Raw genomic sequence first — 26949 nt, 5'->3', positions numbered from 1 at the left:
AAAAACTCACATGCTGCATGGCACAGCAAAAATAAATAAGTAAGTAAATAAATAAAATAAAAATAAATACTTAAAAATAAATACTTTTAAATACATTAAAAATCAAATAAATAAATTTTTAAATAAATAAGTAAAAGAATGGAAAAAACAAATTGTTTTGCATATGAATTGATCATTCCACCTCCCCTCCCCCAAAATAATCTCATATGGCACCAAAGTTGTTAACATGCACAAAACAGTTTAAAAAATTGTTTCTTTATATTATTTTAAGTTTCTATCTTGACTCATTCCTTGCATAAATAATATTAGTATTATAAAAAGAAAACCAGAAACATAACAAAGAATACAGAATGTGAAAATCTCTCCATCTCCTTCAGATGACCATTATTTTGTTTTTGTTTCTGTTTTTGGCCATGCTGTGTAGCATGTGGGATCTTAGTTTCCTGACCAGGGATTGGACCCATGTCCCCTGCATTGGGAGCCAGGAGTCTTAACCACTGGACCGCCAGGGAAGTCCCCAGATGACCATTATTAAACATGGCACAAAGATACAACAATTTAAAATTTTTTAAAAAGAAATTAAAAATTAAAAAATTTTAAAAATTTAAAAAGAGAAAACAAAAACATGGCATATATGTCTCCTGATTTCTTAATACTGACATACAGTAATAGAATCTTTATTTTCTTTTAGTTACTTCATTGAATGTCACCTGCTTTTGACAAGAGGAACTAAACACAAAGGCTTTAGGCAGGCAAAGTGATAGCACCTGGAAGCACGTGTCTCCGTGTCTTGGTGGCTTTTAAATCACCACAAACTGGTGGCTTAAAACAACAGAAATTTATTCCCTCACAGTTCTACAGAGCAGAGGTCTGAAATCCAGGGTGACTAAATGACCAGGGTTGTCAGCCCTGTTAAAAATAATCTGATTTTATGTGGCTTACAGAAGACATGAATCATCTGAAATATAAGGATATGGGAAACTGAAAGTAAAAGGATGAAAATAAACCTACCAGGTAAATGTTAACTAAAAGGAAGCCCATGTGGCTACATTAACAATTTTATTAACAGATTAACAAAGAAATCTTAAAGTCAAAGCATTATTAGATACAGAAGGTTGTATAGCAATAAAAGGTTGAGTTCATTGGTAAAAAAAAAGATTTTAACTTCGTATGCACCTAATAACATGACCACAAAATATATAAGTTCTAGTCACAAACCTGCCTGAATATCCTATTTATGAAATTACAACAGCCACTTATAAAGGGTTCTTTGGTTAATATTTGGTTTCATTTACAAACTAACTTAAACTTCCTTAAACCTTTAAGACAGTATCTATATCATGTTTAACACACGCTTTTATTTTTAAGCTCTTCAATGATCTAACAGCAGCAGTAACAACAAAAAACCCTCCCAAGAAGTTCGCAGTTCTCACCACGTACACCTGTGCACCCTGGTCCAGGGCACAATCACCTCTTGCCCAGGCTACTGCGGATACATCCCAGTGGTCGTGCTTCTATTCTGCCCCCCATAATTTGTTGTTGGCCCATTAGCCGAGTGACCTACACACAACCTTCTTTCCCGTGGCTTCCCATCACCCTCGGAGTGACCAGAGGAGCTTAGGCTTCGTCTGGCCACTCTGCTGGCCCTCTCATCTCCTCTCCTGCCCGCCTCCCCCCACCAAGTGCTTGGCTCCAACACTGGCCTCCTTGCCATGGCAAAGAGCTTCTGCAAAAATCCAGGCCAAAGGTGGTGGTGGCTTGCAGCCGGTGGTGAAAGAGCAAGAGGTCAGAAGTGGGTGTTTGGATACATCAGGGAGACAGAGCTGCTGTAGGACCTGATGGGGCAGCATTGGGAGTGGACTCCAAGGGTCAAGGATGATGGCAGAATGTTGGTCTGAGAACTCTCAGAGGGTCAGATGCAGAGGAGGCTGGAGCCTCAGTCAGACTCCCTCACCAGGCAGAGACCTCTCCAGCTGTCTGGACAGAAAAGTTAGTGTGAAGACTTGTTCCCCAAGTACCAGAAGACTGAAAGGCACGAGAAGAAGCTGGGGCCCTGCTGAGTCACGGCGGGCGGGAGACAGGACCTGAGAGAAAGGGCTGGGGATGTGGAGGGAGGAGGCAGGACCGCAGGCGACGCTGTTAGAACAGCAGCCGAAGGGCGCTGGACCTCCCACCTCAGGCTCCAGCCCCGACCTGGGCCCCCCTGTGGGCTGGGCTTCCGGTGGGTGGGGCCTCCAGGGTGGGTGGGAAACTGAGAGCTACAGTCAACAGCCAGCACCTGGGATCCGGAGCTTAGTTATTGACGTTACCCCAGGACACGCCATGGAGGCGAGGAAGTCCAGAAGGTTGGAGGATCATCCGTGTGGATATTGAAATCACCAAGAACTGTGACAGGAGTGTCTGGAGAAAGTGACAGGGAACCAGGAGTAAACCCTTCAGGAAGGGCGGGGTCGACCCCACGGTTGCGGTCGACTGTAGTCTGTGTGGTCTGTTAAGCAAGGGGTGGTCTGTTAATAAGGTGAGGTTTCAAAGCTGGGGCTTTTTTGGTGAAGAAGAAACCGGTCTGGACGCGCCAAGCAGGAAGGACAGGGAAGCCCACCTCTCCCCAGGAGCGGTGGCCCAAGGAGAGTGGAGAGAAAAGCAGCGCCCACGGGAGCCCACAGGGAGGCAGCGTGCCAGGCAGATAGGGGCTGGAAGGAGATTCTGTCACCACCCAGAAGCTGGGGGACATGGCTCCCCAAACGTGGAGAGGTGTCAACGCCCAATTCAGGAGGAAGATGTTGACAGTGCCCAGATCACGGGGAAGGTACCGTCACGCGTCAGGTGTTGGGAGGACGCTCCCACCACCTGGCATCAGGCGGCCGAGGGAAGGTATGTCGGTCTCGTGACCTGCAAGGGTGGAAGACGCCCCCTCTGTCACAGGGGTGGGGACTGCCCTTGAACCTCAAGCCTCACTGTCGGCACCCTGGTGCTCCCGGCCTCTGCCTGGGTCCTGGGTATCTGCTTCCCTCATCTCTAGCCTGAAGGCTGCATTCCTCCAGCCCTGGCCTCCGCCACTTTATCATCCCAGCGACCAGCTCCCATGCTGCGGGAGAGGACCTGCAACGGGTCTAGCCTGGTTACTTGGCAACTCTGGTCCTGGCTGCCTGAGTCCACAGGCCGCTGCCTCTTGGCAGAAGAGGAGGGAGCAGGAGGGTAGGGGGTGCCGGAGGGGGTGGTCTATGATGTCTCTGATGTTCTGGGGCTCGTATGCCTGTGGAATGCTGAGGGGCAGAGTGGGAATGCAGGTGCCACCCCCATGCTGGAGGTTGGGAGGGACGTGTTCACAGATCGCACGTGGCAGACCCCCAAGGGACACTGTCTGAATGATGTTGTGTGGAACGCTGTCATGGTAGCCAGAGGACCATCCCCCCCCCCCCCCAACCCAAGGCTGGAGCCCAGTGTCTGGCCTGGAAAATACACCTGTCTTTCCACACAGACTCCCCCACTGACTTTCCTGCCTCAGCCCCCTGCTCCCCATACTCGGTGGCCAACAGTGGGCCCTGGAGATGTCTCTGGGACCACCAGCCAACTGGGGCTTGGCCCACTCAAGCCTGGATCTAGGAGGACAGATAGTTGGCCTTTGATGGCTTGCAAAAATCAACTCAAACTCGTCAGATGGACAGCCAGGGCTCCAAGCTCCTGTGCCTCTCTTCCTGCCAGAGAAAGGAAGGAACAAGATGGGGAGTGGGGTGGGGGTGGGGGAGGGGGGAGGGCCAGATCCAGGGCTTGGGCCATCTTAGTTATTCCAGTTACTACTGTTGTGTAACAAATGACCCCCAAAGGTCACAGTAACAACTGTCGTATTCTGTGAATCAAGAATTGGAACAAAGCACCCAGGAGCAGCTGGGAAGGCGTGAGGCGGGGGCTCTGAAGTAGGCTGGGATCACCTGTCCAGCAGCTGAGATTTCTGGGCTCCTGGCTCAATACTTATACAAGGCCCCTCCATGGGGCCTCTCCTTGGGGCTTCTCCATGGGGCCAGTTTGGGCTTCCTCACAGAGGGGCAAACGGGTTCCAAGAGCGGGTTTCCCAAGACAGCAAGGTGAACGTGTGTGGCATTTTTAAGGTCCAGCCTCAGAATTCACATCTCACCCCTGCCCCTGTCTTTGCTGGTCGATGTCATCACAAAATCTCACCAAGGTGCACCATAAGGGTATTTGGAGTGGGAGATATTGTTGTAGCCATCTTTGGAAAATGCAATATTCCACATCAATAGTCCTCAGCACTATTTCCCAACTGCAGCCCAGGACTCTCCCTCCCTGCTCAGAGCAAGGGAGCCCCTACGACCCCCAGGAGACCCGGCGGCCCTACCAGAGATCAAGCCCAGATGTAAAAGGCAGGGTAGGGGAACGGCCAGAGGTACGAGGGCCCAGAGACACGACCACACAGACGGTGTGGGTGACAACCCCAGGGAAACTCACTTTGCTCTGGGCTAGTGAAGGCTCCTTGCTGGGGCTGGGGCTGGGAGGCCAAGACACAGGCCCCTGGAGACCCTGGGTGGGGAGGGGGCGTCTCAGAGGGCAGAGGGTGCAGAGGGGCACGTGGCCGAGCTGAGTCCAGGTGGCTCCTCCCTGCCTGCATCTGCTTCCTTCCCCCGGGCAGTACCAACTGAAGCTGACTTGTGCTGGGTGTTTTCCGAATAGGAGCTCATTTATCTTCCCAACAACCCAGGGATAAATGAAAAGATAGCCCATTTTACAGGTGAGGGAACAGGTACCGGAGCGTAAGCGAACGCGTCTAACCGCTAGCAGGTAAAGAATGGTCAAACATGGCTCCTCGAGCCTCTCCTTGTGGTCTGAACCCCCTGCCTGTGTGGTCTCCTGGGGGTGGGGGGCTGAGCCCACCCAGACCGCGTCCCAGCGCCCCGCCTGCCGGCCTGGGGTTCCGCCGACGCTTCCCAGCGGGGCACTCGGGGGCTTTCTCTCCTGCGTGCAGCCCGCCGGCGGGGGTGGGGGCGGGGTGGGGACTCCGCGACTCCCGCGGCCTCATCCACCGCAGGGCTGGTCCCAGCCACCCCGGCGGCGCCGGGGCAGTCAGCGCTCCCAGGGCTTTCTGCGCTGGATGGGTCCCCACCGCCTGCTCCTGCCCGATGCCCGCGGCTTCCCAGCGCTCCCAGCCCCGCACGCTCCTCTGGGGCTGCGCCTCTGGGGCCGGGGAGGGGAGAGAGCGGCCTGGCCTCGGGGGTGACAGCCCACAGACACACCCAGTGTAGCCGCCTCCCGCCCCACCCCGGGCGCCCCCGCAGACCGCTGAGAGGTCGGTTTCGCGCCGGGGGTGGGATGGGGGGGTTCCAGAGGGCGAGGCTAGGGCCAGACTAGGTTGGCCTCAGAAAGGAGAAAAGGCGTCTGCACCGGGACCCTGGGCTGGGACCCCGGGAACTGGTGTTGGGTAAGGGGCCAGCCGGCGACCCCACCCACTGGGTAGGCCTAGCACCGAGGTGACCCTTCGGAGCTGCCAGTCGGCCCACTCCGCTGCTCCGAAAAGCCCAGCACGACTCTCCCAGGCCCCGCGCCCACCTGCCCCTGCCCCTCCTCCCTCGGGCCCTGTGGTCCCTTTCCACCCTGGGAATGCCACTTCCTCCCCGGGCCTTGCAGATCTGCCTTCTTTCCTGGAACCCACCGCAAAGAAGCCGTCCAGACCACCCAGTCGAAAGAGGGGTTTCCTCTCCCCCAGCAACCTACCCATTTCTTTCTGTCTCTGGCAACTGCGACATAATTTTGCTTGTTTGCCGTCGCCCCCCGCGTCGGATTAGAGCCCGGGAGACGCTTCCTCAGCCCCAAGGGCAGGCCGGGTCTACCGTGGGCCTCAGGAGACATCTGTGGGATGCCGACAAGACGGCCGCCAGGCCACAGTGGCCTGGAACCCTCAGTACTCAAAACACCAGACTGCCGGCGCAAGGGAATTCAGAACGAAAACATCAAACGCGAAAATAAGCTTAGCCCTCTTTTTTCCCCACAATGCCTCTTTGAAATAACAAACAAAATTTTAACAGGTGTCCCTCATTTTTTTAAAAATAAATTTATTTATTTATTTATTTTTGGCTGTGTTGGGCCTTCGTTGTTGCACACGGGCTTTCTCTAGTTGCGGTGAGCAGGGCCCACCCCTCTTTGTGGTGCACGGGTTGCTCACTGCGGTGGCTCCCCTTTTTGCGGAGCACGGGCTCCAGAGCACAGGCTCAGTAGTTGTGGCGCACGGGCTTCGCTGCTCCGTGGCATGTGGGATCCTCCCGGACCAGGGCTCGAACCCATGTCCCCTGCATTGGCAGGCGGATTCCCAACCACGGTGCCACCAGGGAAGCCCGTCCCTCATTTTTTGTGAGCCCTACTTTGCTAGTGCTTGGCTCACTGTTGGGTAATCTGGAAGAGAGTGACATCACCAGCGACCATGACATTACCCCATTTGGCTTGTGTCATCATCTACCTTAACCCTGAGACATCACCAGCCTGCCCAGTGACGGCCTGACATTCTGTTCCATGACGTCATCCTGCCTGACTGATGACGTCACTCCGCCCGCCTTGTGGCATCACCTTCACTGGTCCCGTGATGCCACTCTGCCTGTCTACGACCTTGGCCAGCCAGCCTCTCTCCTGCCCAGCGGCTGGTGTTCCACGTCCACCGTGTCAGGGGCCTCGTGCAGGTGCTGCAGCCGGCGGGGGTCAGATTCGCAGGCCGCGCGGAGGCCCGAGGGCCCGGCTGGGTCCGCGGAGAGCAGAGGCGCGCGGGCCGAGGCTCGCCGGCTCCTCGGGGGCGCCTCACCCGGTCCCCCTCGCGAATTTTCCTTTCAGATTTCCCGCGGCCCCCGCTCGCCCTGAAGGTGAGCCTCGCGCCTCCGCCCTCCCGGAGAGGTCCCCTCCCGGCACACCGCTCGGAACGGGGGAGCGGGCGCGGCGACTTTCCCGCCTCGGCCCGTCGTGGCCAGAGGCGGGCGCGGGCGGGGTGCCCCAGCTCGCCTTTGTCGCCCGCGGGGTCGGTGGGCCGGGAGCGGACGCGTGACTGACAGCCGGCGGGGGCTGCGGCCGGGGGCGGGCTGCCCGGCGCCGGCGGCTCATTGGCTGGCGCGAGTGTGGGAAAGAACGCGGAGCCGGATTCACACGCCCCGCGGCGGCGCTTCCTTAAATAGCCAGGCGGCGGGCTATGCGGGCTCGGTCCCGGAGCCTGGAACCCGCGGGAGAAGGGCTCCGGAAGCCGTGCGTCCGGCCCGCCCTCGGCCCCGGGCGGCGCGGGGGGCGCACCATGCCTGCCGACACCCCGGGGAAGCTGAGGGCCTCGCCGCGGGCGGGAGCGCCGGCCGGTGCCCGCCGGACCCCGGACCAGCCCCGGAGCGCGGCCGAGCACCGGAAGGTGGGGACCCGGCCGGACGCGGTTGGCAGGAGCGGGGGGGAGAGGGGAGCTGACGCCCGCGGGACTCAGCCGCTGCCGGCCCCGCAGTCCTCCAAGCCCGTCATGGAGAAGCGGCGCCGCGCGCGCATCAACGAGAGCCTCGCTCAGCTCCGGAGCCTCCTCCTGGACGCCCTCAGGAAAGAGGTGAGTCGGGGGTGGGAGGGCGAGATCGGGGAGCCTGGAATCCGGGCGCTCCCGGGCTGCCAGCCGCCCACACCGGCCCCGCCCCCAGAGCTCCCGCCGCTCGAAGCTGGAGAAGGCGGACATCCTGGAGCTGACCGTGAAGCACCTGCAGAGCCTGCGGCGCGTGCAGGTGACAGGTGAGCGCGGGCGGCGGCGGCGAGGGGCCTGGGGCCGGAGCCGCCGCCGCCGCGGGCCCCGACCGCCTGTCCCCTGCCACTCCCGCAGCCGCCCTCCGCGCCGACCCGGCAGTCCTGGGCAAGTACCGCGCCGGCTTCCACGAGTGTCTGGCCGAGGTGAATCGCTTCCTGGCCGGCTGCGAGGGCGTCCCGGCCGACGTGCGGTCCCGCCTGCTCGGCCATCTGGCGACCTGCCTGGCCCGGCTGGGGCCCTCGCGCCGCCCGCTTCCACCGGCCCCCGCCGCCGAAGTTCTGGCGCCCGCGGTCTACGCGGGCCGCCCGCCACCGCCGGCCTTCGACGGCCCCTGCCCCTTGCCGCGCTCCGGGGCGGTCTTGGCGCCGCCCTTCCTGCCGGGCCGGACGGGGGCGCCCCTCGCCGCCCCCGGGGCCGCGGCTCAGGGCCGGGGCGCACCCTGGAGGCCGTGGCTGCGGTGAGGTCGAGGCCTCAGAACCCGCTGAGACTGTGCCAGAAAATATTTATTTCCAGAGACCGCGTCGGGAGTTTTGTTTTGCCGTCTTCGTGAAGGGTCCAGTCCGGCAGAGGCCCAGCAGCGGGGTCGGCTGACGTCCTCGCGCGAGCGGGCAGGGCGGGCCGCGGGGGTTCTGCTCCCACCTGGGCCCGCAGGTGCCCGGCGCGCAGGTTCGGCCGGCCTTGCGTTTGCCTGTATCTCACTGCGCTGGAGCCGCGACCCGCCTTGAAGTGGGGAGGAGGGTGTGTGTGAGAGGTCCCTCGGGAGGCTCAGGCAGGACGGTGGCAGTCATCACGTTTTCCAGAACGTCTCCCAGTGCTGGGAAGCAGTCGTGCAGCGTCACTGGGCATGTTCTTCCCCCACTCTCACTCTCGAGGACCCTGGAAGGTGGACACATGTATTTTCACACTGTTGTCTTGGTGCTGAGCTGTGGTGAGGGCTGACTGTCCCTGAAGCTTCGGTTCTGGCCTGTTCCACCTCCTGCCTTCTTGTGGCTCAGCACCAAGCTGCCTGTGCCCGCCCGTGCGTCGAGCCTGCCCCAGGCCAGTGTCTGCCCAGGAGAGGGGTGCCAGCAGGAGAGGGCATCTGAGTCCCAGGGGCAGGGAACGGGGGCCAGCCCGACAAAGGGCACTTAGTGCTGGGGTTCTTCTCCTGCCAGAGTGCAGCCCTGCTGTGTGCCCCATCCTGCCCTGAGAGGGGAGGTCCCCCTACAGTACGAAGGAACTGGCATTGGTCCGGCCTATGCAACCGTCGTGAGCACCGGCTGTGTGTTCACCCTACAATACAGCGATCCTAGGTGGCGTTGGGCGTCGCCCCCCCTCCCCACTCCGGGAGTCGCTGTCCTGTGGTCCCAGGCCTCCCCCGGCTGCTGCTGGGGCTGTGCTCCAGGTGCGGTGAGGGGGTGGTCCAAGGCACGCAGCTGGGACTGCGGTGTCTCATCCTGAGCCCTCCTGAGGCTGAGGCAAGATCTGTGTCCCAACCACAGCCAAGTTCATCTGATGGTTGCCGGCCGCTTGCCTGGCCAGGGACCATCACGGGGGAGGAGAGTGAATCACTGCCGGGGCTGGCCTGCCCCTCCCCCAGTGGCCCGTCAGCTCCCGTGTCCCTGTCGTGTGCAAGGTTCACCTGCCCTCCTGGACTCAGCCGTGCTCACCGGCAGGGCCTGCCACGTCCCACCAAGCCAGTTCCTCCCCGACCTCTAGCTGCCTGGTCCATCTCCCTGAGTGTCCAGGGCCCAGGCCAGTGGTCCTGGACAGTTGCAGCCATGCAGGGCAGGTGCCGCACCCTCTGCACACAGGCCCTGGGGAGGCTGGGAGAGCTGGGTCACCAGCAGGACTGTGGGGGAGTTGCTGCTAACCAGCCTGGGAGGCCCTCCCAGCAGGAGAATTGTAGAGGGTCCATTTCAGAAACCAAAGTTCAGCTTGGTTGGGGGAGGGGAACTGCTCGGGGAGGGCCTCAGTGCAGGAGGGGAGGGCCGGCGGCTTTGGGATATGAAGCTGGGTGGGTGGGTCCGTGGGTAGGGGGAGCGCCCCACCTGGTGGCCAGAGAGAGAAGGGCTGCCCGGGAAGGTCACCTGGAACTTGGGTCATCACACTCTCCCTTCTCCAGGGAGAGGGTGGTGACAGCGCCAGACCAGACCGCCCCCCCCCCCCACCTCCGTCCCTGGGCCTTGCCCCCTCCCTTACTTCCTTACTTCCTGTTCCTGGTCATCTGTTCTCAAGACGCTATTGCCAAAGGGATCTTTGCGCCGAGCGCCCTGTTAGCCCTCCAGGGACCTCAGGCTCTGAGCGAACCACACTGACCCTCAGACAGGCAAGCTCCTCCCGTCTCTATCCCTTTGTACTCACCCCCCCCCGCCCCGTTCTCTCCCCACTTTCTCACCTGAGGCAGCCACCCCAGACCCCGAGGGCTCTGGAGGCCAGGGCCGTGTCTGTGTCACTCGCTCCTGTCCCCAGCACCTGCTTGGAACAGGAAGACGCTCAGGTCGGGCTCAGGCCATACAGACCTCGTTAATTAGCTTGGATGAAAGAGGAGCCCGGAGGTTGGCAGAGGGTGTCGCCCTTGATTAGATTAGGGGCGTGTGAGGAAGCACAGCCGGGCCGAGGCTGGCTCCCCTCTCCAGGCTGCCCCTCAGCAGTATCCTTGTCTGTGGGAGGAGCCCACACCCCTCTCCCCGCTCAGCCTGGACACCTGCCCCAGCCCCGGAGAGCTGGGCTGGGGTCTCCCCCTCAAAGCAGGGGCTCTTCCTCCTCCCACCCTCCCCTCTCTTCCGCCCATTTCCTGCCCCCTCCCATGCCTCAGAGGGGCTCTGGGTAATTCCTCTGTGTCCCTCCACCCCTTTGGCTTGGCTTTTGTCTTGCAGACCTTCCCTTTGTATTGCAGACAATAATAGAGGAAGCATCTTCTTCGGTGGCTGTGTCTTGCCGGTGGGGGGAGGGGGTGTGTGTGTGGGAGGGATCAGAACTTCCTCCTCCTGCGGGGAGGGTGTGGCCAACTGATCATTTCTCCTCCACTGGCGGGTGGGGCCTCATTCATCTGTGGCCTCTTTCCAGCCCAGTTCCTGGCAGGGACCAAGGGTCAATAAATGTTTGCTGAGTTCATGTGCAAGGTCAGGTGATCTGCCTGCCTCTGTGGGTGTCTCAGCCCTGTGGAGCCCTGTGATGCTGGGCCCCTCTGTCTTGCCTGTGGGGTCAGGGCTTGGGGACCAGACAATGACAGCAAGTCATAGGTGTTTGAAATCTGGAGAAAGAATTAGTCCTCATGGTGACAGAAGTCGGCCTGGCCAGGCCCATGAAACCAGTCACTTGGGAATTTGGGGTGGGGCAGGGCCTGGGGCTGCTTGGAGCCCTGGCTTGTGAGAGGTGAGGGCTTAGCTCCCCCACCAGAACTCCTCTGGTTGCCCGAGTATCTCTAGGCCCCAGCAGCCTCTTCCCCTCCCCTGGCACGCACTGGCATGCCCTGGCTCCAGGACCTGCTCCCTTTTCCCGAGGAAGAAGCTGAGCCCAGAGGGTTCTGCAGCTGTGCCCGGCTACTCTCTGCTCCATGGAGCCCTGGGGACCATACCCATCCTAGGATGCACCCTTGGGCAAGGAAAGAGACCCTGGGGTTGATGGCCTCCCAGGAGGCCCCCAAGAGCCCCCACCTGGTATTCAGCCTTGTAAATGTGCTGAGGTTGACCTGCGTGACCAGTAAGGTCCTGTAGAAGATGAGGTTGCAGGGGCATCCTGGCCTACCTCTTTGTCTCTCACATTCTCCACTCTGAGGGAGGCCAGCTGTTCTTTGCTATGGAGAGGCCAACAGAGTGTGGTGTTTAGAAGCAGATCCTCCAGCCCTGTCGAGCCTTCAGATGAGACCCCAGCCACTGCTGACATCTCAAGGGCAACCTTGAGAGTCTGAGAGCCAGAACCACCCAGCTGAGCGGCTCCTCGACTCCTATCCCTCAGAAACTGTGCGAGATAATAAATGTCTGTTGTTTTAAACTGCTGAATTGTAGGTTAATTTGTCATGCAGCTATAAATAATAATGTTTTATGTAAAATTAAAATAAATATAAATAACAATAACAATAAACAACTAATGTGCCCACCGCCACCCAGGGCCACCACCATGTGCCCACTTGATGGGGCTGTGGAAGAGGTCAGGCGGGGTGGGACCCAGAAACAGCCGTTGAAGCTGTGGTGAGGAGCGGAGTGGGTTGGCCTGATGTCTGCCTGGAAGTCGCTTCCCTGTGAGCTCCAGCTGGGGGTGCAGGGAAGCCAAGGCCCATCCCTGTGGCTTCTGGGCAGGGCAGGGGGCCATTTCTGTTCTGATAACTGACAGGGCATGGCGTTGGGGATTCATGGGCCCCAGACTTCAAACAAGGAGAGGTGTGGGAGATTCTCTGTGCTGAGACCCACAGAACCCAACCTGCCCCAGGGCCACGCTGACCTGCCCTCAATGGGCATGTCAGCCCTTTTTGCAGCCTGGTATCTATGATGACCAAGAAGCAACTGGCTGCTGCTGCTTCAAAGGTGTCTCTTCCTGGTGGACTGCCTGACCCTGACACCCATCTGGTGGCTTTGGGCTCCCACTTCAGAGAAGGAATCCCCATGTCTGTGTGGGGAGGTGGGGGCCCACTTCCTGCCTTCCCATCCTTACCCACGAGTGGGCCAGAGGCTGGTGGGGAGGAGGGCTTCCCCAGCTGCACCCTTCCCCTCACCCATGGTCCCCCCAGCACCCCTTGCCTTGTCTAGCACAGTGGGGTAGGGCTCAGCAGCTCTGGGTGTGGGGAGGCAACTCTGTCCTCTCCTGGCCCCTACGCCCACCCCCCAGCATATGAGCTGACCACGGCCTGGGCCATAAACGCACATCCAGGGGCCGGGGGCTGGCCGGGCTCCAGCCGGAGCACCCCCAGCTCCTGGCCCTCCCTTTTCATGGCCTCTCAAGGCCCCAGGCCTGTGGGGCCCTGGGCTTGGGCTTTCCCTGCCAACCTAAGGTCAGAAAAGTGTTAGGCAGGACCTGGCCAAGCTTCTTCCTCTACCTGGATCAGGAGGCTGGCTCTGGACGAAATGCCAGGTGGGACAGGGCATCATCTGGCTGTGTGTACATGGGACTTTCTTCTCTCCGTGTCCCTAGGAGTTTGCTTTGTTGAATTAAGAGGTGAGGGTAACATCCCAGGACTGAGCTGACCGGTCTGCCCACTTGGAGTCTGCAATCTTTGGTCGGACTTTTCCAGAGCAGAGACCAGGTCCAATGGACTAAATGTGTCCACAACCCTCACCGCCCCCCGCCTTCCCTGCTAATTCATATGTTGAAACCTACCCCCCAAGGTGGTGGCCTTAAGAGGGGCCTCTGGGAGGGGATGGGGTCATGGAATGGGATTAGTGCCTTTACAGAGGGACGAGACGGGAGAGCTTTCGCCTACCCTATCGGCCATGTGAAGGCACAGCCGGAAGGCAGGCTTTGCGCCTGGAAGAGGTCCTCATGGGAACCCGCCCGTGCTGGTACCAGCCTCTGGGTCCATGATGAATACATTTCTTTCTTTTTTAAAAAATAAATTTATTTATTTATTTGTTTTTATTTTGGGCTGCGTTGGGTCTTCGTTGCTGCGTGTGTGGGCTTTCTCTAGTTGCTGCGAGCGGGGGCTACTCTTCGTTGCGGTGCGTGGGCTTCTCATTGTCGTGGCTTCTCTCGTTGCAGAGCACGGGCTCTAGGCATGTGGGCTTCAGTAGTTGTGGCTCGCGGGCTCTAGAGCGCAGGCTCAGTAGTTGTGGCGCACGGGCTTCGTTGCTCCGCGGCATGTGGGAGCTTCCCGGACCAGGGCTCGAACCCGTGTCCTCTGCACTGGCAGGCGTATTCTCAACCACTGCGCCACCAGGGAAGACTGATGAATACATTCCTATTATTGATTTGTCCTGTTGCAGCAGCCGGGCTGACCAGGACGCCTGGGCTTGGTGTTACCGAGCAGAATGGAGGCTGGAGGTAGCGGCTGACTTTCCAGAACTCGCTGGGACAAACGCCTGCCCCCTCGTGGGGACAGAAACTAAGGTTTCGGGTGCCTGGGCTGATGCTCCTTGTTCACAGGGCCCCTCCCTGCTGCACAGATTTGACTTGTGTGGTAAAGGCAGCTTCTTCCTGGGTGGGGAAGAGTCCCAGCCTGAGCCCAGAATCCTGGGGAAGGTCTGGGCCACCCCAGCGTGGAGCTCGGGAGCGTGTGTAGAGTAAATGGAATGATGCCTGTAACGTGTCAACGAAAATTCAATTAACTATCAAGGTAAGAAGGAAAAAAGGGAATTTTATTGGAGCCAAACTGAGGACTCTAACCTGGGAAGCAGATTCTCAGAAAACCCCGAGAACTGTTGCGCCTGTTACAAGTAGAACGCATAGTCATACACTGCTTTTTTTTTTTTTTTGGCCATGCTGCACAGCTTGTGGGGTCTCAATTCCCTGATCAGGGATTGAACCCGGGCCATGGCAGTGAAAGCTTGGAATCCTAACCACTAGGTCACCAAGGAACTCCCCTCATATACGTTTTTTTTTTTTTTTTTTTAATTAATTAATTAATTTATTTTTATGTTTGGCTGTGTTGCGTCTTCGTTTCCGCGTGAGGGCTTTCTCTAGTGGCGGCGAGCAGGGGCCACTCTTCATCACGGTGCGCGGGCCTCTCACTATCGCGGCCTCTCTTGTTGCGGAACACAAGCTCCAAACGCGCAGGCTCAGTAGTTGTGGCTCACGGGCCCAGTTGCTCCGCGGCATGTGGGATCTTCCCAGACCAGGGCTCGAACCCGTGTCCCCTGCATTGGCAGGCAGATGCTCAACCACTGCGCCACCAGGGAAGCCCCATATATGTTTTTGAGACAAAGGCTCTCACATCAAAATGACCTACTGATATTTTACATAAAGGTCACTAAGGATACATAGTCCAGGTAAACACCCACAAAGGAGCAGCAAGTCACCATGACCCCCTCCAGAATTGGGAAAGAACTCTATTCTTTTTTTTTTTTTTTAGATGATTTTTTTTAAGATTTATTTTTGGCTGCATTGGGTCTTCGTTGCTGTGCTCGGGCTTTCTCTAGTTGCGGCGAGCAGGGGCTACTACTCTTCGTTGCGGTGTGCGGGCTTCTCATTGCGGTGGCTTCTCTTGTTGTGGAGCACAGACTCTAGGCACGCAGGCTTCAGTAGTTGTGGCACATGGGCTCAGTAGTTGTGGCGCACGGGCTCAGTTGCTCCACGGCATGTGGGATCTTCCCAGACCAGGGCTCGAACCCGTGTCCCGTGCATTGGCAGGCAGGTTCTTAACCACTGAGCCACCAGGGAAGCCCAGGGACTCTATTCTTTAAGAAGTTACATTGCTGGCATCAGAAGAAAAAAATGGATATTTCCGGTGGAGCAGGCGCCCCACCTTGGCGGAGCTCCGGCTCGCGTGTGATGCAGATGCACGTGGTGGGTCAGGGAGGGAGGAGGCGCCAACAAACACACGGAGAGAATCTTATGTTTAATTTTCTCTTGTCCTGCCTTAAAATATAAGTTGTTTTCTTTTTGGCCGTGCTGCAGGGCTTGCAGGATCTTAGTTCCCCGATCAGGGATCGAACCCGGGCCCCAGCAGTGAGAGTGCTGAGTCTCACCACTGGACTGCCAGGGAATTCCCAAAATATAAATTTTATTTCATCAAGTGTCCCAGCCCCAAAGGGTGCCTAGAGCTCAGTGGCTGTGCTGACAGGGCCCGCAGCTGTGACCGGTGCAGCTGTGACGCTGCTGCAGGTTTCTCAGCTGCGTCACTGGAGCAGTGATGTGGCCTTGAGGGAAGTCAGGAGGAGGGAAGGGGAAAGGGAGACAGTTACCACTTGTTCCTGGAGCACACCTGCCTCTGGGCTCTCAGTAACCAGCCCACTAGAACTAGTCTCCACCTGGGCAGGTAACTGAGGAGAACAAACGCACAGAGCCAGAGACCCACCACCTCATGGTCAGGACACACAGTCAATAAATCGAGTCGGACACAGAGGCCCCTCAGAGCCGGCCAGGGCCCTCCCCACAGAGACTCAGGCCTCCTCATTCTGCTCTGTGTTTGGAGTACCTGCAGGTCCACGCCCTGCCCCCACATTCCACACGGGGCGCCTGTGCAGGACAGCCTCGAGCTCCCCACCAGTGGTTCAGGGATGCGCCTGACACAGCCCAGGACTGAACCCTACCTCTGTTGTCACTGTGACCTTGCATGTTGTCACTGTGTGTCACAAAATCTCAGATGTAAGACGGGATTAGTAATAGTACCTGCCTGTGGAGCTAGGTGGTTGAGAGGATTAAATAAAATAAATAATCTGCATTATGACTGCTTCCAGCCAAGACTGAGTAGCAGGGACCAGATTTACCCTTCTGCCTAAAACAATTAAAAAACTGGTTAAAATATATGAAACTGCAGACCATGAAAAAGAGTGCTCCCTGGGCTTCCCTGGTGGCGCAGTGGTTAAGAATCCGCCTGCCAATGCAGGGGACACGGGTTCGAGCCCTGGTCTGGGAAGATCCCACATGCTACGGAGCAACTAAGCCCGTGCGCCACAACTACTGAGTCTGCGCTCTAGAGCCCGCGAACCACAACTGCTGAACCCGCGTGCCACAACTACTGAAGCCTGCGTGCCTAGAGCCCATGCTCCGCAACAAGAGAAGCCACTGCAATGAGAAGCCTGCGCACCTCAACGAAGAGTAGCCCCCACTCGCCGCAACTGGAGAAAGCCCGCGCGCAGAAACAAAGACCAAACACAGCCAAAAATAAATAAATTAAAAAAAAAAAAAAAAAAAAGCCCAGCTCTTTAAAAAAAAAAAAAAAAGCGGTCCCTGAGAAGTGGAAAAGAAATGAAGTGAGCCCTACACTGCCCCAGCTGACTGCTTGGAGACAGTTTCCAGGCCACGGTGCAGGGCAGGAAGCCAGGCAGACTCCCTGAGTTAAGGAGGAGGAGCTGACAGTCCTGGGGGACCAATGTAGCTGGAGTTCATAGGACAGGGTGTCAGAAGGAAGAGAGGTGGTGCCAGAGACAGAGCTCCAGAGAGCTGCAGGGGTTCCCCCTCAAACCTGATTAGAATGTCCTTGTGCGGAAACTCCTCCAGGCCAGGGAAAGGACCACCCAAAGAATTAGATGGCAACCCCTGAGTTCACACAGGGCCAGACACAGTTCCAGTCTCCACTAGCCAGAATGGAAACCCCATAACTACAGGGCAGGTGGCAGAGTGCCCAGCAGGGTCTTGTCCATAGGTTAGACACTGTTCTAGGCCTGCCCAACAAAGTTTACAAACAAGACCTGAAAGGATCAAACTGCTTCCAAATAACAGCCGCACCCAGAACAGAGCTCAAGAATGTTTATAGTAGTATAAAAATATCCAGCACCCAACACATTAAAATTCACAATGTCTGGCATCCAGTAAAAATTTACCAGGCATGCAGAGGAGCAGGAAAATCTGACCCATAATGAGAAAGTTCAATCAATTGAAGGCACCCTAGAAATGTCACAGATGATAGACAAGGACATTAAAACAGTTGTTATAGCTGCACTTCACATGACTGAGAAGCTAGAGGAAAGACTGAATGTCTTGGAGACATTGAAGGTACAAAAACCTCAATTGAACTTTTGGAAAATTATGATGTCTGATGTAAGAAATACATTGGGTGGGAGTAATGCAGACTAGAGATTAGACATTGAAGAGAAAACTATTAGTAAACTGCAAACATAAAAATAAAAACTATTGAAAATAAAACAGAGATTTAAAAAGTGGGGGCTGGGGAAAGAAAAGAGCATTAGTGAGCTGTGGTCAACGTCAAGGGCCTGACATACATGTAATTAGCATCTCAGAGGAGGGGGGAAGGTGAGAAACATTTGAAGAAATAATGACTGGAAGTTTTACAATCTTGACATAAATGATAAACCCACAGATCCAAGAAGCTCAAGGAAACTCAAGCACAAGAAGTTTATTTATTTATTTATTTATTTATATTTATTTGGTTGCCCCGGCTCTTAGTTGCAGCAGGTGGGCTCCTTAGTTGCGGCTTGTAAGCTCCTTAGTTGCAGCTCGCTGGCTCCTTAGTTGTGGCATGCGAACTCTTAGTTGCGGCATGCATGTGGGATCTAGTTCCCAGGGATCGAACCCAGGCACCCTGCATTGGGAGCGCAGAGTCTTAACCACTGCACCACCAGGGAAGTCCCAAGCACAAGAAGTTTGAAGAAAATTGCATCAAGTAACATCATAATCAAATTGCTAAAACACAGCAATAAAACAATGATTTCTGCTCTCACAACTTCTAGTCAGAGGTGTGGGCATAATGAAGATGAAGATTCACCAAACAAGCTCTATACATTGGTTACCTGTGTACCTGTCACCACTTTCAAAAATCTACAGGCAGTTAATGTGGATGAGAACTATCTGCTGATTGTCCAGTAAAATTATAGAACTGCCAAAACAAAACCAAAACCAAAACAAACAAAAAACAAAAGGTGTGGGAAGTTCTAGCCAGGCCAACTAGGCAAGAAAATGAAATAAAATACATCCATATTGGAAAAAAGAAGTAAAACTATCTATGTTCAAATGACATGATCTTATATGTAGAAAATTCCATGGAATGCACTAAGAAAAGCTGTTAGAACTAATGAATGAATTAAGCAAGGTTGCAGGGTACAAGATCAATATTTTAAAATCAGTTATATTTCTATACGTTTTCAACAAACAATCTGAAAATGAAATAAGAAATCGATTCAATTTATAATAACATCAAAAAGACTAAAACATTTATGAATAAATTTAATAAAAGAAGTGCAAAACTTATACTTTGAAAACTATACAATATTGTTGAAAGAAATTAAAGAAGACCTAAATAAATGGAAAGATATTCCACATTCATGGATTGGAAGATTTAACATTGTTAAGGTGACAGTACTTCCCAAATTGATCTATAGATTCAACACAATCTCTTCAAAGTTCCAGTTAACATGTTTGCAGAAATTGACAAGCTGCTCCTAAAATTCATATGGAAATCCAAGGGACCCATAATATCCAAAACAATCTTGAAAAAGAACAAAGTTGGAGGACTCAAACTTCCTGATTCCAAAAGTTACTACAAAGCTACAATAATCAAGACAGGGTGGTACCAGCATGAGGTTGAACACATTGATTGATGGAATAGAATTCAGAGTTCAGAAATAAGCCTTCACTTTTAGTCACTTGGTTTTCAACAAGGATGCCAAGACAATCCAGTAGAAGAAAGAACAGTTTCTTCAACAAATTGTGCTGGGACATCTGAATATCCATATGCAAAAGAATATAGTTGAACCCCTTCCTCACACCATACAGAAAAATTAACTAAAAATGGATGATATACATAAATGTAAGAGCTAAAACTATAAAACACTTAGAAGAAAATACAGGAGTAATTCTTCATGACCTTGGGTCAGGAAGGACCTGAAGTCAGGTCCAGAAGACGAAGCCTTCTTGGATATGTTTCCAAAAGCAAAAGTGACTAAAGATAAAAAAAAAAAAAAGATAAATTGGACTTCATAAAAATTAAAAACTTTTGGCTTCAAAGGAGATTATCGAAAAAGTGAGGGACTTCCCTGGTGGCGCAGTGGTTAAGAATCCACCTGCCAATGCAGGGGACGAAGGTTCGAGCACTGGTCCGGGAAGATCCCACATGCTGTGGAGCAGCTAAGCCCGTGAGCCACAACTGCTGAGCAACCCCCGCTTGCCATAACTAGAGAAAGCCCGCACACAGCAACGAAGACCCAATGCAGCCAAAAATAAATAAATTAAAATAAATTAAAAAAAAAAAACTGGATTGTTTAAAAAAAAAAAGAAAAAGTGAAAGACACATAGAATGGGAGAAAATATTTGCAAAACATACTGACAAGAGGTTTGTATTTAAAATATATAAATAACTCTCTCAACTCAATAATAAGACAACCCAACTAAAAAATTGGAGAAAAATCTTAATAGACATTTCTCCAAAGATATATAAATGGCCAATAAACACACAAAAAGATGCCTGACATCATCAACCACCAGGGAAATTTAAATCAAACCACAATGAGATACCACTTCATACCCACTAGGGTAGCTATAATTAAAAAGACAGATGGTAACAAGTATTGGTGAGCTTGTGGAGAAATTGGAACACTTATACATTGTTCATAGGAATGCAAAATGGTGCAGCCACTTTAGAAAACTGTTTGGAAGTTCCTCAAAAGGTTAAATGTAGAATTACCATATGACCCAGCAATTCCACTCCTGGGTACATACTCAAGAGAAATGAAAACATGTCTACACAAAAATGTGTGCATAAATGTTCACAGCAGCATTATTCATAATAGCCAAGAAGTGGAAATAACCCAAATGTCTATCAACTGATGAATGGATACATTTAAAAATGTGCTAGGGAACTTCCGTGGCAGTTCAGTGGATAAGACACCATGCTTTCACTGCAGGGGATGTGGGTTCAAACCCTGGTTGGAGAACTAAAATCCCACATGCTGCTCGGCATGGCCAAAAAGATAAATAAATAAATAAATAATAATACATACATACATACAATTTATTTACATATCTTACATATCTTATTATTTACATATCTTACATACCTACACACACATAAAATGTGCTATATCCATACAATGGAACATTCTTTGGCAACAGAAAGGAATGAAGTACTGATACATGCTACGACATGGATGAACCTTGAAAAGATTATGCCGGGTGAAAGAAGCCAGACACAAACGGCCACATACTGTGTGAGTCCATTTACATGAAATGTCCACGATAGGCAAATTGGTATAAAGTAGATTAGTGGTTGCCCACAGCTGGGGTGGAGGTCCAGGGAAATGGGGAATGACTACATATGGGGGTATGGGGTATCCTTGTGGGGTGATGAAAATGTTCTAAATTTGTTTATATTGATGGTTGCACAACTCTGACTATACTAAAAACTATTTAATTTAAACGGGTGAATTGCATGGGGTGTAAATTATATATCAATAAAACTGTTAACCCCTTCCCTGTAAAAACAGCAGTAAAGAGAAGGTTTTAAGAGCCTCTATGGAAAAAAAGACATGATATATACGGAGGAACAAGGGTAAATGATGGCTGATTTCTTGTTGGAAACAATGCATGTGAGGAGACAGTGGAACTACATCTTTACTGAAAGTAAAAACTATCAACCTAGAATCCTAGAAACAGAGCCACCCATACCTATATGGTCAGCTGACTTTCAACAGAGGTGCTAAGACAATTCAGTGGAGAAAGGGGAGAGTCTTTTCAACAAATGGTATAGGTACTATTGGATATCCATACACAAATAAAATAATCTGGAGCCATATCTTTACACCATATACACAAATTAACTCAAAATGGATCATAGACCTAAATGCAAAACCTAAAACTAAAAAAAAACTTCTTGGAGAAAATTTAGAAAATCTTTGTGATCTTTGGTTAGGCGAAGATTTCTTAGATACAACCAAAAGAACAATCCATGAGAGAAAAATGGATAAAAAATGGATAAATTGGAATTCATCAAAATTAAGAACTTCTGCTCTTCAAAAGATATTGTTCAGAAAATGAAAAGATGAGCCACAGACTAGAAGGAAATAATTTCATATCACGTAACTGATGAAGAACTTATGTAAAGAATATATAAAGAACTCTTAAGACTCAACAATAAGAAAACAAATAACCCAATGAAGAAAATGGGCAGAAGATTCGATCAGTCATTTCATGGAAGAAGATATATGGATGCATTTATTTATTTATTTATTTTAAAAATGTTTTTGCCACGCAGCTTGTGGGATCTCAGTTCCCCAACCAGGGATCAAACCCAGGCCCTCGGCAGTGAAAGCGCCAGGTCCTAACCACTAGACCACCAGGGAATTTCTTGGATGCATTTAAACACAGGAAAAGATGCTCAGCTTTAGTCATTAAGGAAATGCAAATTAAAACCACAATGAGGGACTTCCCTGGTGGCGCAGAGGTTAAAACTCCACACTCCCAATGCAGGGGACCCGGGTTCGATCCCTGGTCAGGGAACTAGATCCCATATGCATGCTGCAACTAAGAGTTTGCATGCCACAACTAATGAGCCCACGTGCCACAACTAGGGAGCTGGTGAGCCGCAACTAAGGAGCCCGCCTACCACAACTAAGACCTGGCACAACCAAATAAATAAATAAAATTAAAAAATAAAATAAAATACCCTCTTTAATAATCGTTTAAAAAAAAGCAAGCAAACAAACAAAAACAAAAAACAAGAAAACCCCACAATGAGACAGTACTAACCATCTACTAGAATGGTAAAGTTAAAAAGTCTGACCAGACCTAGTGCTGGTGCGGATATGGAGCAACGGGAACTCTCAGGAACTCCTGGTCGGGATGAAAAAATGGTAACCACGCTGGAAAACAGTTTACCCAAGAGAAATGCAAGCACATGTTCACACAAAGACTTAAACACAAATGTTTGTAGCATAGCCCCAAATGTCCATCAACAGGTGAAGGGATAAACAAATCTTGGCATGTCCAACAATGGGACACTGCTTATTAATTATAAAAAGAACTATTGGCATACACAGTGGCATAGATGAATCTCAAAATAATTATGCTCAGTGACAGAAGCCAGTCATACTGCACTCTTTTGTACTACACCAACGAGTGCCTACTGTATGATCCCATTTACATGAAGTTCTGGACGGTGCCACCCAACTGCGGTGACAGAAGGGAAAGAAGGCCCACGTGGCTGCCTGGGCAGAGGGGGGCGTCAGAAAGGGCACAGGAACCCTTGGGGTGGCGGGCGTTTCACTCTCAGGAGTGTGGTGACGGCTTCCTGGGTGAATACACATGTCAAAACTTAGCTAACTTTACACTTTAAAGTGTAAAGTTTATGTGGAGTTTATCATATTAAATTATACATCAATAAACTATTAAAAGATGAAAAGTCAAAAACCCATAATCTGTGTAAAGCATTTAAGACTTCCAGGCGTGTAATAGCTGCTCGTTGAAAGTCGGCTCTTATTTTTGAGGGCTTATGTCTCAAGGTCAAGGGCTCAAAGGGGGCTAAGTGGCTTCGGGAAGGGGCCCTGGCGCCCCCAAACGCACCGCCCTCTCAGAGCCAGGCGCCGACGGCTCTGCTCTGCCGACTTCCGGTGGAGCCCGCTCGCCCTCTGGTGGCGTCCGGCGGTACCGCAGGCCGCGTGCCCGGCGACACCACTCCCCGGCGGCTCCTCCAGCCCGTCCGTCTACACCCGCTCGCGGGCCTCCACAGAGACTTAAGGCCCCCAGCGCGGAGCTGGGTCAGAAGCGCGCAGATGCCCGTGTGCTCCAGAGCCCTTCCCACGAGGAGGCCCATGATTGGGGGGCGAGGAGACGGAGGGGACGCCTCGGGTAACTCCAGCCACAGCTGGTCTTCAGAAGGAACCAGCTCCACCGCGCCCTCCCCACAGCCTCCCCTCGGGTCCTGTACTGGCTTCTTCCAGGGCAGCCATGGCAACTGTAGAAAAGCCCCTGCCCCAAACCCTCCCAGCTTCCTCTGTCTGGGGAGTCCATGGGGGGCTCTGCTGCTGTGGCCCTGTAGACAGACAGACACACACGTGTGCGCCACGGAGTCGTGATGTGGCGCTGGGCCAACTGGTGTCCACGTGGAAACAAAAGGTGTGACAGGACCCCCATCACCCACCATCCACGAAAATCAGTACCACGCGGTTTGTAGTCGCGGTGGGTGAGAAAGGTAAAACGGTGGAGCTCTAAAAACGTGGAAGGGTGTGGCGAAACCTTCGTGACTTTTGGGGGCAGGCAAAGAGCTCTGTAAAAAGACAGAAACAGGGCTTCCCTGGCGGCACAGTGGTTAAGAATCCACCTGCCAATGCAGGGCACACGGGTTCGAGCCCTGGTCCCGGAAGATCCCACACGCCGCGGAGCAACTGGGCCCACGAGCCACAACTACTGAGCCCGCGCTCTAGAGCCCGTGAGCCACAACTACTGAGCCTGTGCACCTAGAGCCCGTGCTCCGCAACAAGAGAAGCCACCGCAAGGGGAAGCCCGCGCACCGCAACGAAGAGTAGCCCCCGCTCGCCACAACTAGAGAAAAGCCCGCGCGCAGCAACAAAGACCCAACGCAGCCGAGAATAAATAAATAATTAATAAAAAAAGACAGAAACAGTGATAAGCATAAAGAAAATTGTTGATAATTTGGACTATGTTAAAATTTAAAACTTCTGTTCATCAAAAGGCACTGTTAAGAGGTTGAAAAGTTGAGATGAGGGGGAGATATTCATAGTACAAATATTCAAAACAGAATCCTTACCCAGAATGGGTAACAAACTCCTACAGATCAATAAGAAAAAGGCATAGAAAAGAGGCAGAAGCACTGAAGAGACATCTTCACAAAGGAAGATGCCAGTGGGGACTTCCTTGGTGGTCCAGCGGTTAAGACTCTGTGCTCCTAATGCAGGGGTCCAGGGGTTCGATCCCTGGTCAGGGAACTAGATCCCACACGCTGCAACGAAGATCCTGGCTGCTGCAACTAAAGACCCGGTGCAGCCAAATAAATAAATAAATATTAAAAAAGAAAATGACAATGGCCAGTAACTTCATTCTTAAGGGAAGTGCTGCACCAGGCGGTGACAGGCCGTAGGCAGTGTGGGCGCAGACACACTGGAGCGAGGGCACAGCCACCCCGCAAGACTGTTGGGCAGTGTCCTCTAGAGCTGGACAAACACCTCGGACCCCACGACCCTCCAAGCCCGCCAAAAGGAATGTTCCAGAATGTTCATAGCATGACTCGGAAGAGCTGCAAACTGGAAATGACCCGAGCCTCCATCCACAGGAAGGCGATGCACGAGTCACACACGGACCACCCTCAGCGGCGAAGCTGACCAACACAGCCTTAGCCACCGAGTTCAGAGCCTGATGAGCAGGGAAGAGGACTGTGGGGTGATTAGAAGACAGGGGTACTGGTCTCCGCCCCGTTCCAGCACAGAGTGCCTGAAAACCTGGGGATTTCCTGCTGAGAGCCCAGGAGCATCTTTTGTTCTAATGAGGCTCCTGTGGGGGCTGGTCACCAGAAAGACCAAGCCTGATGAGAAGCGTGGAATTTTCAGCCCCGCCCCGATCCTCTTGAGAAAGGAGAGGGGCTGAAAATGGGGTTAATAATCAATCATGGCTGTGTGAAGAAGCCTCCACAAAATCCCGAGCGCTGGAGATGGGTGGAGCCGCGTCCACGCCCCTTCCCACGAAGCCCTGCCCGTCTCCCAACCTGGACCCTCACCTGCATCCTTCACCCTACCCTCTTATAATGAGCTGGTGAGCGTTAGTGAACGTCTCCCTGAGTTCTCTGAGCTCCTCTAGCAATTTAATTGAATCCGAGGGGCAGTGGGTCGTGGGAATCTCACATTTGTAGCCAAGTCGGACAGAAGTGGTGGGTGACCTGGGGACCTGCTCCTTGCCATTGGCGTCTGAAGCTGGGGGCAGCCTGTGGGACTGAGCCCCTGAGCATCTCCAGATATTATCAGAATTGAGTTAACCTGTCGGACACACAGCTGATGTCACCGAATTGCCTGGCGTGGGTCAGCCCCCCACCCCCACGCACACTTTTGGCAACCAGTAAAGGAGACTCACAGGAGAGACACAGGAGGGAAACCTGGGTTTTCCCAACACACAGAGGCAGCGAGGAGAGACCCCAGACCAGGCTTGCCCACCCAGGGTGGCCGAGAACGCCACCCGACCTTGCTCTTCCGGGGTGACTCGGCCTCCTCCACTCGAAGCCTCGGCTGTCGTGGTCCCCACCTGCCCGGTCTCAATCCCCTGGACCCTCCTCAGAGGCCACCCTCCTCTTCACTCTAGGTCCTTCTTAAGATGTGTTGCTGTCGGAAATGATCCTGTTTACCTGTTAGTTTCGCTGTTTGCTGTCCAGCCCCCCCACTCCCTCCTCTGTCCCCAGCGGGAGGCCTGTGTGTGTCACAGTGGCCAGGCTGCGGATAGGCAACACCAGCCTCAAGGGCAGGATGGCTCCGCGCAGGGCTTTGGGCCCCAACTCTGCCACTTACTAGCTGTGTGGCTATGGACAACTCACTCACCCTCTCTGTGCCTTACCAAGCTCAACTGTGAAAGAGGGTCCTCCTGGCGTCCCTCTCAGGATGGACACATTTTGGAAAAGTGCTCAGGGGACTGGGCAGGGTGGTGCCTGTAAGGGGCTGTTCTCAGAGGCCATGTCTCCTGCCCGGCTCCTCCTGGTGACCTGCGGGTGGCAGCACCAGACCCCTGCTCCTGGAGAGACAGACTGCGTTGCCACCCCCGCCTTGGGCCCGGCTTGCAGGAGCCTAGGTCGGGAGAGGTGCTGGCAGGAGTGACCAGCTCTCCCCTGACCCCTCCCAGCCCTCTTCAGAGGCCCACTCCCATGTGGGTGCCTGCACTGAGAGCCCTCAAGGACCCCACTTGTCTCCCAAGCCCCACCGGCAGCTTCACGATGCTGCCAGGGGAGGGGCCAGAGCAGGGAGGTGCAAACCCTGACCCAGGTTGGCAGTGGCCACGTCCAAATGACCTCTAGGAACATTCCAGGACCGGTCACTTCCTGGCTCATCACTCGGTGGCTCCCTCTGTTCCCCACAGGTGTCAGGGTGAAGCTCTGGGACCCAGAAGCACCTGGGCTGGTCTGGGGGGCTGCCAGCAGGCGAGGTGGCAGGAGGAGCGGGGAGGGCTGAGTTCTCACAGTGGGCGGGGCCACTTTAAGAGGAAAGGGCAGCCTTCGGACAGGGCGGGCGGCAGAGTAGCCTCCAGCTTGGGAAAGGGAGGTCCTGTGGGCCTGACTGCTGGTCAGCATTCTCTGACTGGCATCTGACCTGACCAGGAAGGCGTCGTCCCTCACGTAGCTGGCAGCCCCTCAAATGCCATCTATTTGTGGCCTGTACCCTGCCGCCTGGCAGGAGACATGTGACTGCAGGGCTGTGGTATTTTGGGCAATGGGGGTGGGGCCTGCGTGGCGAGCCCTGCACCATGCCGCTCTGGGACAGGCAGCTTGGATGCCCAGCTTCGCTGCCCCGGCTGGCTGTGGGGTCCCAGGTACAGTACTGTCAACCCCTCATTCCCACCCTAAGGGGGCCCAAGGCAGACAGCCCCCACAGGGACCTCCCCTAGGACCAGAGAGGGGGACGAGGTGCAGCGGGGTCAGGAAGCCACAGTGCCCTGGTCTCACGGCACCTCCATCGCAGGACGTG

At 53.7% G+C, this 26949-nt stretch overlaps 1 protein-coding gene and 1 non-coding gene across 4 annotated transcripts; both read left to right on the top strand.

The window, feature by feature from the left end:
* Window positions 1–7273: 7273 nt before the first annotated feature.
* On the top strand, window positions 7274–8214 carry HES4 (hes family bHLH transcription factor 4). Of its 3 annotated transcripts, XM_068537668.1 has the most exons (4): window positions 7274–7381; window positions 7469–7564; window positions 7653–7740; window positions 7829–8214. In XM_068537668.1, the coding sequence occupies exons 1-4, from the start codon at window positions 7274–7276 to the stop codon at window positions 8212–8214; spliced, it is 678 nt and encodes a 225-aa protein (XP_068393769.1). The 3 variants fall into 3 exon arrangements, with proteins under 3 accessions (XP_068393769.1, XP_068393770.1, XP_068393768.1); XM_068537669.1 differs by lacking the exon at window positions 7469–7564; XM_068537667.1 differs by having other exon boundaries at window positions 7274–7564.
* A 15931-nt stretch (window positions 8215–24145) lies between these two features.
* On the top strand, window positions 24146–24219 carry TRNAR-CCU (transfer RNA arginine (anticodon CCU)). Its single transcript has one exon. It is a non-coding gene; the product is annotated as a tRNA-Arg (tRNA).
* Window positions 24220–26949: the final 2730 nt, after the last annotated feature.

This window comes from Eschrichtius robustus, chromosome 3, assembly GCF_028021215.1.
Source record: "Eschrichtius robustus isolate mEscRob2 chromosome 3, mEscRob2.pri, whole genome shotgun sequence".
Lineage (NCBI taxonomy): Eukaryota > Metazoa > Chordata > Mammalia > Artiodactyla > Eschrichtiidae > Eschrichtius > Eschrichtius robustus.
The sequence above is the reverse complement of the archived record's forward strand: the minus strand, read 5'-3'. Positions and strand labels throughout refer to the sequence as shown.

What these genes read in the sequence shown, in the direction of transcription:
- HES4 (XM_068537667.1), top strand. Translation starts at nt 7,274, where the DNA reads ATGCCTGCCGACACCCCGGGGAAGCTGAGGGCCTCGCCGCGGGCGGGA. An exon ending in TGGACGCCCTCAGGAAAGAG is followed by an intron (nt 7,565 to 7,652) that starts GTGAGTCGGGGG and finishes CCCCGCCCCCAG; the next exon opens with AGCTCCCGCCGCTCGAAGCT. An exon ending in GCGGCGCGTGCAGGTGACAG is followed by an intron (nt 7,741 to 7,828) that starts GTGAGCGCGGGC and finishes CCACTCCCGCAG; the next exon opens with CCGCCCTCCGCGCCGACCCG.